The sequence below is a fragment of the Emys orbicularis genome, chromosome 2, assembly GCF_028017835.1.
Source record: "Emys orbicularis isolate rEmyOrb1 chromosome 2, rEmyOrb1.hap1, whole genome shotgun sequence".
Taxonomy (NCBI): Eukaryota; Metazoa; Chordata; order Testudines; family Emydidae; genus Emys; species Emys orbicularis.
In genome coordinates, this window is record NC_088684.1 from 190,693,046 (window position 1) to 190,703,753 (window position 10,708).

The 10,708-nt window shown below is 44.7% G+C and overlaps 1 protein-coding gene across 1 annotated transcript in view; it reads left to right on the forward strand.

Annotated features, from left to right (window-relative positions):
• The window catches only part of DDC (dopa decarboxylase), a 77,637-nt gene extending 69,808 nt beyond the window's left edge, over nucleotides 1–7,829 (forward strand). The window contains exons 12-13 of the mRNA XM_065397715.1: nucleotides 995–1,096; nucleotides 7,620–7,829. Coding sequence (XP_065253787.1) covers nucleotides 995–1,096; nucleotides 7,620–7,829 — 312 coding nt within the window. The remainder of the gene's footprint in view (nucleotides 1–994; nucleotides 1,097–7,619) is intronic.
• Nucleotides 7,830–10,708: the final 2,879 nt, after the last annotated feature.

Consider the following 10,708-nt stretch of genomic DNA (forward strand, 5'->3'; position numbering starts at 1 on the left):
AGGTGCTGAGCACCTGTAGGTCCATTGATTACAGTGGGATGGAAGGGGGAATTGGGTGAGGGAACCACTCTGAGTAGAACAGGCAGAACCAGGACACCTATTCTTTTTCTGTCAAATGCTGCTGCTGCTCCATCTACTGGCAGAAAAACTAGGAGTACATATAACTCCCTAATGAGGTTCTGACCACTTCTCCTCTTCTTTCAGATTCCCATACCTAATGATTCCTCACTTGAAAGATGAACTGGGAAGGCCAACAGGGAGCTATGCTCCCACATACTACCCCTTATTTAACCTCTGCTCCTTAGGCTGCTAAATATATACTTAGAGCATGCATAATATCAGCGAAGGTGTTGCGCTAAGAACCTTCATTTTGTCATTTCCTGAATTCTGTGTGTTTTCAGTTTGCAACCTTAATACAAATTTTTGAAGTGTATGTGTGTGTGTAATTTGGGGGGAACTTAATGTTAAGACATTGCTTGGATGTTAAGACTTCCCAGATCATTACTGATCTACATACTGGTATTTTTCTTGATATGTCTGATTTCTAAAATAAACTGCAACTTCTACACACACACACACACACACTGTACTTGGCAGCACTGGGGGTGAGGGAGCATTTCAATCCCATTTTAGTTCAGGATAAAAGAAAAAGTTGTTACTTGGAATCACTATTATTTATTATTAATATGACACCATAAATTGGGATGATCTTTTACAATGGTGTCTAGATACTACTGTGACAAGCACATTAGAAATGTCTTAATAGATACAGTGGGCCAGAAGTGCCAGACACGTAGGAAGATCTCTGACCTATAAAGTCTCTAAAAGTTATGAACAAGATGTAAATTAATATGAATAGACAGAGTGTTAGCATGTGGCTTCTAGAAGTTTTTGTAAAGGGTTGAGGGGCAGAATGTGTAAACAGATTGGCAAATGTTATCTTTTGATTAATCTGATTGATACAATATAGACTTTGCTTTCTTTCTCTCTCTAGCATGTAAAACTGTCACATGAATTTGAAAACTTGGTACTTCAGGATAAACGATTTGAGATCTGTGCTGAGGTCACACTGGGACTGGTGTGCTTCCGACTAAAGGTAAAATAGCAATGGCTTCTAATGTTCCCTCTTGTTTTTTGAAGGTATTGATAGAATATATTGCACTGGATTAAATATTGTTATAGCTAACATTTATTTATTTATTTTAAATTGTAGAAAACTCTTGATACACACTCTACATAAACCAAAGAAAATCAAAGAAGCAATCTTGAGCCAGATTCTCTTTTTTAGCATAAGATTAAATTTAAAGAAATCCTAGCATGTTATGGTATGGAAATGCACAGTTAAAAGGCACCCGAACAACCATAACACTGCCCTGTATTGACACTATGCAATAGCCATATGATTAAAGCATTTTAGGATTTAGATTAAACTGTTTTTTAAAACCCATGTTTGTTCAGAGTGTCATTATAGAGCCTTGTTAAGATTGTTTGGGTGCCAAAACTGTGGTTTCCCATACCTGAATATGATAGGATTTCTTTTCAGTTTAAGCTTAACTGTGAATTTATAATACTTGTTTTGGGGAGAATTACAACATCCCTGTAATGTGTTGTGTTTTGTTTTAATCTTAAATTATTGAATGTACTGTTAACCTTAGTGCCATCTTAATATGTGGAGGGCAGGAGTATTCTGGGAGCTTCTTTTAGTGTGGGGTGTTTTTAATTATTAAAATGTCAGTCATGAACACTAAACCAGAAACCCAAGAAAGTTACCATATGTTATTTCTTATAATTTGAAGCTGAGAACCATCAACAATATTTTTGTTTTTTTTACTTTTAGAGCCAGATTTACTAGTATGCTGGGTAACTCTGGAGCAGTACAAAGCAACCAGTGTGCATTGAACTGTAAATTAGGCTTATAGTTGCCTTGCATCACCAGATTGGCACATATGAGTCGAGATAGATTGGTGAACTTGGCCCTTAATTTGCAATTGTCTTAGTTATTCAGGATACAGGATATATTTTTTAAAACCTTTACAATATATAATTTAACTTGGCAAATAACATTCCAGAATATGAAAGCAGAATTCTATTATTATAATTGAAAGAAAAAGTGAATACTATCTATAAAATCCTGGAAGCAGACTGGACCACATTGGGACAAGATGTGGGTGACAGCATAGAGGAATATTACTGAGAGAAGAGGGTTCTCTGGTGGTGTTTGGAGTAGGGGAAAGTTTCAGGGTGTGAATGTGAGAATATAGGGGATACAGGAGGATCCATTGGCAATGTCAAGGGTAGAGGGGAAAAAACCAGGGAGACATGCATGAGACATAGGTGGGAATAGGCAAGGGAGTCCTGTGTTGAGGAGAATAGAGCTGTGCACAGGCAGAGGCCTAGGCTGGGGAGCTAGTGTCAAGACATCCACACTTGACAGACTCCCAGTGGCCCTTCTCTTTTGGCTCCTCTGAGTACCATAGCAGTACTACAGGGGCAGTCCATTAAATCAGAGACATCTCTCAGGGACTGGTCTCCTTCCCCACACCTTATGTCCCACCACAGGCCCACCTGTTTGCATAGCACCAGTCTCTCTAATGTAACCCTCATCCCCACATACAGCCATAATTTCCCCAGGGCCATGTGCATGTCTGTTTCCCTCTCCCCCTCACACATAGTTCACTCTCCAGACATCATAAAGCAGTACTGTGGAGAGCCAAGAAGAGGAAGAAGTGGCCATGACATGGAAGTAAGTGAGGCTGTTAGGAGAACAGGAGGAGAATGTGAGGAGGTAGAGCAGAGGGAAGCAGGGGTTCTGGGGTAGGGAAGGGGGCTGTGTTAGGGAGACAGTGCTACCTCAGTGCTAGTGCACAGTGGAGTGGAGACAGCAGTGCCTTGGGCAGCCTTTCAAGCACAGATATTCTAAGCCAGCATGGAGCCCTGAAACCTTTAAGGGGCAAGGACAGCTGGGGACAATTTATCTACCAATGAGAACTCTTGCTGCATGAGTCCCATCTCTCTCATACCACTGACTCATTAATACCAATGGAATTGTAGCATGGAAATTAGATGTGGAGGAAGGCAGATGATTTGCTGTTAACTCTGACATCAGAGTAACCAGAGCTGTTGACCAGAATCTGTTTGTACCCTATATAATTAGCTACAACTATTGTTAATAACTTAGCATAATTACAACCTAATTTATCCAAATGTAGTCTATGCACAGTGAATTTTAACTATATGTAAAGTTTAAAGAGTCTGCATTGTTCTGTTAATATCGTTCAGAACAAAAAAAGTCTGACTGAGTGCTAAGTTTCTTAAAGGGCCTAATTTAAATTATTATTTATAAACCAATTAACAGATTTACTTATAAACACTCAAAATTCATTCTGTACTCAGTGTAAATGCTGTACATCTGCTGTACAAAGTAAATGCTGTACACTGGGGAGGGTACACAGTATTCTTCATACGTCATAAAAAAGGCTGAATCCCTGTTTCAAGTGCAAAACTCAATTCAGTGTTAACTAATTATGGAGCTGGAGCTGGCACCTTAATGAGCTGAACTGGAACACTGAATATGAACAACACAGAGATTCCTTGTTAAGCACCTAAGTGTGCTTTTAACTTTTCTTAATACTAACAAGCAAATCCAGCTTCTTTTGATGACATGATGTTATTTTTCAGACATTCCTTTCTTGGTTGTTCAATTGTCCCAGTTACCTGGGGTTTGATGCAACTGGTTGAGGAATCAAGATGAATGCCTAACAATGAGGGTTTCAGTAAAGGCTGGACTGAGCTAGGGTAGTAAAGTAGTTTCTTTTGTGCCTGTGCTGTCAATAAAAAAGGATCCCCTGCTGGTAGAACAGATGCAACATGTATTGTGGAGTTTTTCTGATTAGCAAAGGCCTGTTAACAGTTCTGAATATTTTTTTCTTCCTAATAATACGTTTTTCAATAGCTCCATGGAAGGTTTTGAGGCATAGGGCTTGTGGAAGTTATTGCTGACATGAAGAATATTTTTAGACCTATTTTCTCACATGGAATAAGCAGACAGAGATTTTTGTAGGTCCGGTGACAGCTGTTAGTGCTCTATCTGTACTTTCAAGGAGCATTCCTGGTGAAATGGAGCATGGCAACACATGAATTGTCACATTTGATCAGACCAATGGTCCATTTAAGTCCAGTCTTCTGTCTCTGATGCCTCAAAGGAAGGTGTAAGACCCTCATAATGGACAGTTATGAAATAGTGGGCAGATGCTGGATGTCTTGGGCACTTTTCAGAATAAAGGCTTGGCTCTAGCAATGCTAGATTCTTTAGCAACCTGGAGGCAGCAAGGCCTTCAAGCCCTCCTCCTTTTGGGATTTTATCACTTTTGCACAAATTTTTGTATGCAGCGCTGCCCACCCTTGTCTCTGTGGCTTTACTCACTTTCTGAATCATTCTTTCAAAATCAAGTTTTATGTTTATCAAATTCCCAGTAAAATCCCCTTTAAATCTAATGTACCTGCAGCTCTACTGTATTGCTTGTAATGGGGGATTGGGGTGATAGTGCAGCATACCTAGAAAGAAAACTTGATGCAATATCTAGAGATAGTGAAAAGGTTAATTTTTCCCCTTTTATTTTTGATTAAACTTTTTCATTGTCTTGCTTAATTAAAACTCTTTAATCTGTGCATTTTTTCCTTTCACACTGTTGAACAGATGCAGTAATAATGCCTAGATATCATATGGTAGATCGCTCTCCAAAGGCCAAAGAAAAAATCTGGGGGCTAATGTGTCAATGGGTTAATTTTTGGTTCCCTTGTCATGACTGCAGATGAATATGAGAAAAGTTGGTCATTTCTCTGAGGGGCAGGAAGAACAATGTCTTATTAAAACTGACATGCTCGATCAGTGCTGGCTACTTGCCTCCCAAAGCTCTGGGAGGGGACTAGTCCTCACTAACTTCAATTTGATGTGACACCAGAGTGTCAAAGCAACCCCTAAGTGCTTCTGTGGGAATATAAGAGAAAAAAGATGTGCACAGCTATTTTTCCAGAGAGCAGTAACTTAACATGAGATAACGGAGACCAAAATGCTAATGCTGTGCTGTTGAACTACATGTTTAATATAGAGGGAAAGGATCATCGATTTTATGATGGATTATCATCCAGAACAAAGAGATGTATATTTCACTGTCACAACTGATGTGCCCAGGACAGAAAGCTCACCAACACAAAATTCAGTGTGTTGTTTGTTGTCATTGTGAACAGTAGTGAGAGCATAGTTCAAGTTTCATCATGGTTTTCTACAGAGATAAGGGCCAGGCGTCAGACTTCCTCAAAGTGCAGGGTAAATTGCATACATCATTTTGATTTGGGACCATCTCTATTGTAACATGATCAAAAAGGGTGTGTGGAAGAAGACGTTTCCCACTTGTGATAGTAGGGAAACTGTCAATTACCTTCAGTATGTTTTTTTTCCATAAGGGCAAGATTAGTTAGGCTTGCCACTGTGTATAGTACTGAAAGAGCAATAGCATGTGTTCTAAAGGGGAGATTTTCAAAAGCACCTAAGGGAGTTAGGATCACAGGTCATATTGGGCTTGTGTTCCTAAATTTTTTAGATGCTATTGCAAATCTGCCCCTGAAAGCTTCATTTCTGAATTGCTTGATGCACTGTTCTGACACCAGCAATCCATGCCTCCCGTGTAAACCTGTTTCACCTACAGTACTTACCGGGCAGTATGACAGAAGCAACTGAGGAGTTGCTACATAACCTCAGACGTATCTGTGCAAAACAACTGTCAACACTCAAGGTCAACAAAGGCTACCCTGAAAAAGTACTCCAAAATGGTTCGCAAGGCTCAGGATGTAACTCCCAACCTGCTGGTATAAGAGTTAGATACATTCCCCTAAAAGGGCGTAATAAAAAAGACTTAGAAAAGTATGCATTTTGGGTCTTATCCTGCAGTGCTAATACAGTAAAAGCAGGAATGGGTCCCTTTGGATAGTTTGTGCATGTTTTTTTAAAAGATTAATTTAAAACAATTTATTTCTCTTTGGAAAAATCTGTTTCAGTCCCAAACCTTAACTGATAAACATGGCCCTTTCAAATGTTTACCTGGGGGAATGACTAATACAACTCTAGCTGAGTCCAAGTGGGGGTTCAGGCCTCTCAAAAGCACTGCTTGGAACATTAGGAGTTGGAACTAGCACCACACTGGTCACTCTCAAAAATAAAATCCTACCACTCAGCAATGGAGAGTACAGAAGGCATTTCAAGGTGCCACTGCAATGGAAGGAAGCATAATCTAATGAGTCATGCATGGGAGACTCCCTCTGTGACCTTCAGCAAGTCATTTTAACCTCTCTGCCTCAGTTTCCCCATCTATGGAAAAGGGATACAACCTACCTGACAGTGGGGAGAATTAATTTATTCATGTTTCTAAAAAACTCTAATGCCTGATAACTTAATCTGTATAATAAGATTCCAGCATTGTCATCTGTCTTTGTGTCACTCTGAAGCCTAGAATGTCTACAGAGTCATTTGACATGATGGAAACAGCTACAAGCATGGTTGAGGGCTTTATGTTTAGAATATCACCAGGATGAATCATGACAGGAGTACATTGTCTCTTACTGTCCAACTTTTAAGTTCTCAGCCATTTTGACTTTACAAAATACAGCTGTGCAGTGTACAGCTACTGTAAAGTATGCAATGTAATGTATCTATGCCATGCCAAGAGTCCTAGACCATTGTGATGTCAAAGAAAACTCAGTCACCACCCTTACTCTACAACTAATTTGCATTTCATTGTGTGAAGACTACACAGATGGTGGATTACTTGGCCCAACTGCCACATCCATTCGACACAAAATACCCCAAACACACCTAGGCCCTCGCTGCAACATACCCCTTATCCACCACTCTCACAAATCATAATGAAATCATCAGCACCATGTACACACTCTCCTGCCTCCACTCATATTTCCTATAAAACCATAAACTTGGGTGGCAAAGCTGCAGGTCATCACTAGTAGGTATTATATGGAGGAACAAGTTCTCTAACAATGCAGACTTTTTTTTAGCGTTTCTGCTACTATAAGCGAAATTCATTCCTTAACTTTAAGCCTTGCATGAATTTGACTTAACCCCCTCACCCACCCCAGTCCTTTCTATCTTTCTATTCAAACATGTCTTCAATGGGAGTTGTACTTGAATAAAAGCTGAAGGATTTAGTTCACAAATATTAATATTTCATTGCAAAACTTTTCCCTAATTGTCTTTGATTAGCTCTTAAAATACTAGAAAGGCAGTTAAAATAATGAACATTTGTATATAAAGTTGCAGATATTGATGACCCCTGCTCCCCCAAAAGTTGTCTGGCATCAGAAATGCCCTAGACCACTGCTTCTCAACCATTTGGGGTCCATGATTCACAAAATGACTGAAAAATTATCCTATGACCCACTGTATTCCCACAAACTTTGGGTGGCAAAGGATTGATGAATTTGGGTCATGGGAAGAAATAATGGGTGCAGACTAGTGCTGGTATAGTTAGGTAGACAGTGCTGGTTGGTGGGACCAAGAGGTAACAAACCGGCATTTAAAGTTCATGTTTATTGGTTTACAATTATTTCAGGGCTCCAATGAACTGAATGAGGCACTTCTTAAAAGCATAAATGATGCCAGGAAGATCCATCTGGTTCCATGTCACCTGAGAGAGAAGTTTGTGCTACGTTTTGCCATTTGTTCCCGCACAGTGGAGTCTGTCCATATCCAATTTGCCTGGAAGCACATCTCAAAGCTAGCAACTGACCTTCTGAAAGCACAGGACAAGCAGCAGCAGTGAGGAATGGGGGTGGGGTAAGGAGTGTTAATTGATTTTCTCCATGCTGCCAAGTTTTCTTTAGTGGGAGGGGGAATTATGAGGGGGGAAATGTAGCTATTGATATTATATGGCCCAGCTACACTAGCAAAATTACTGTCAGCAAATTGTGTTGTAACATGGTCTCCTGATTGCATTATACCATGATTATGGCCCGGTAAAAATCAGGGCTGTAAGGAGTTCTATAAATGGTTTTAACGCTGTTTGTTCTTGCCTATGTAGACAGGACCAAATTACCTTATTATAACACAGTTGGAGCACTATCCGGGTCTATTTGTTACCATGGTAGTTTTGCAAGTGGCCCTTGAAGACATCTGCTTTCCTAGGTGGCAGAGCCAGTGGTAAGAAAGGAATTAGAGGAACTCTAATAGCTCCTAATGTAACAATTTTCTATATAGATTCCTCTACCTTCCCTTAAAAAGGGTTAGCTTTGGAGGCAGCCATCCTCTTAAAATGCAATGTTCTGCATATTGCTAATTCTATTTGCCTACATAGGTACAGTAACTCCTCACTTAACGTTGTAGTTATGTTCCTGAAAAATGCGACTTTAAGCGAAACAATGTTAAGCGAATCCAATTTCCCCATAAGAATTAATATAAATGGGGAGGTTAGGTTCCAGGGAAATTTTTTTCACCAGACAAAAGACTATATTATATACATACACATATACACACACACACACACACACACACACACTATAAGTTTTAAACAAACAATTTAATACTGGTACACAGTGATGATGATTGTGAAGCTTGGTTGAGGTGGAGGAGTTAGAGGGTGGGATATTTTCCAGGGAATGCCTCACTGCTAAATTATCTAGCAATTGACTGAGCCCTCAAGGGTTAACTCTCACACTCTAGGAGGCAGCAGGAAAGGAGGGACGGCAGACAGAGACACACCCCCTGTGTGTGAGAGAAAAAATGCGCATTTTCCCTTTAAGTACACTGCCCTGTTAATTAAATCAGCTTGCTGAGACCTCCTGAGACTGCAGCTACTGCCTAGAAGCTCCCTCCATAGTGTGTCTCCCCCGTCCCCTGCTCTATGGAAGATGGGGTAAGCGGGATGCAGGAGCAGGGGGGAAGGGGAGACACCCTGACATTAGCCCCCCTCTTCCCCTCTCCCCCCCCTACAGCAAGCAGGAGTCTGAGCAACTCCAAGGCAGAGGGCAGGAGCAGCACATGGCAGTGGGGGGAGGGACACAGCTGAACTGCAGGCAGCTGCTGCACAGGGAACTTAGGGGAGTGGGGAGCTGATAGGGGGGCTGCTGGTCCACCCTGGTTCCAACCACCCAGGAGCTAGCTGCAACGGGCTGTTCTTCCTGCAAGCAGTGGACAAAACAGGCGGCTGCCAAACGACATTAGAAGGGAGCATTTCACAACTTTAAACGAGCATGTTCCCTAATTGATCAGCAACTTAACATAGGGTTACCATATTTCCACAAGCAAAAAAGAGGACACTGGGGGGGGGGAGGAGCCCCGCTCTAGCCCCGCCCCTGCCCCACCCCCATCCACTTCCCACCCCTTGATTGCCCCTCTCAGAATCCCCAACCCCCCCCGCTCCTTGTCCCCTGACTGCCCCCTCCTGGGACCCCTGCCACTAACTGCCCCCTAGGACCCCACCACTTATCTAAGCCGCCCTGCTTCTTGTCCCCTGACTGCCCCATCCTGAGAATGCCCTATGACCCTACCTGTCCCCTGACTGCCCCGACCCTTATCCACACCCCCACCCCATATTCACACCCCCGCCCCCAGACAGACCCCCGGGGACTCCCATGCCCTATCCAACTGCTCCCCACCCCCGACAGGACCCCCAGAACTCCTGACCCATCCAACCCCCTCTGCTACCTGCCTGCCTCGACCCCTCTCCACACCCCTGCCCCCTGACAGCCCCCCCAAAACCCCAGACCCATCTAACCCCCCCTGCTCCCTGTCCCTGACTGTCCCAACCCCTCTCCATACCCCTGCCCCCCTGACAGCCCCCCCAGACCCATCTAACCCCCCTGCTCCCTGTCCCTGACTGTCCCAACCCCTCTCCACACCCTTGCCCCCCTGACAACCCCCCCCCCCAAACTCCCGACCCATCCAACCCCCCCTCCCTGTCCCCTGACCAGGGCCAGCTTTAAAGAGCCCAGGAATCGGGCTGCGCTCCGGCCAGGGTTGCGGGGCTTGGGGCCGGGCCGGAGGTGCTCGGCCGGCGCTGCTGGGGCCCGAGCCAGGCCGGGGGTGCTGGGGCCCGAGCCGGGCCGGGTCCGGGCCGGGGGTGCTGGGGCCCGAGCCGGGCCGGGGGTGCTGGGGCCCGAGCCGGGCCGGGTCCGGGCCGGGGGTGCTGGGGCCCGAGCCGGGCCGGGTCCGGGCCGGCGCTGCTGGGGCCCGAGCCGGGCCGGCGCTGCTGGGGCCCGAGCCGGGCTGGGTCCGGGCTGGGGGTGCTGGGGCCCGAGCTGGGCCGGAGCCGCTGGGGCAGCCGGGCGCCGCTCGGCCCGGGCCGGAGGGAGCCGCTCGGCCAGGGCTGCGCCTCCCCGGAGCTCTCCTCCTCGCGCCCCCCCCGCCCCAGCTTACCTGCTGCTGCCTCCCCGCTTGCCCCTGCTTCTTTTCAGACTTCCCGCGAAGATCTGATTCGCGGGAAGCAGGGGAGGGGGAGGAGCAGGGGGGCGGAGCGTTCAGGGGAGGAGAAGAGGGGGAAGACAGCTGCGGGCCGGACAGCGTGGTAAGGCTGCAGGGGATGGGGGGAGCCGCTAAGGGGCTTTGGGTGCCCAGCGGCGCTTGGCCGCCGCTTTTCTATCTATAAATAGCCGACCGGGGGGAAATCCCGGACATTTTTAGATTTTTAAAAATCCCCCCCGGACG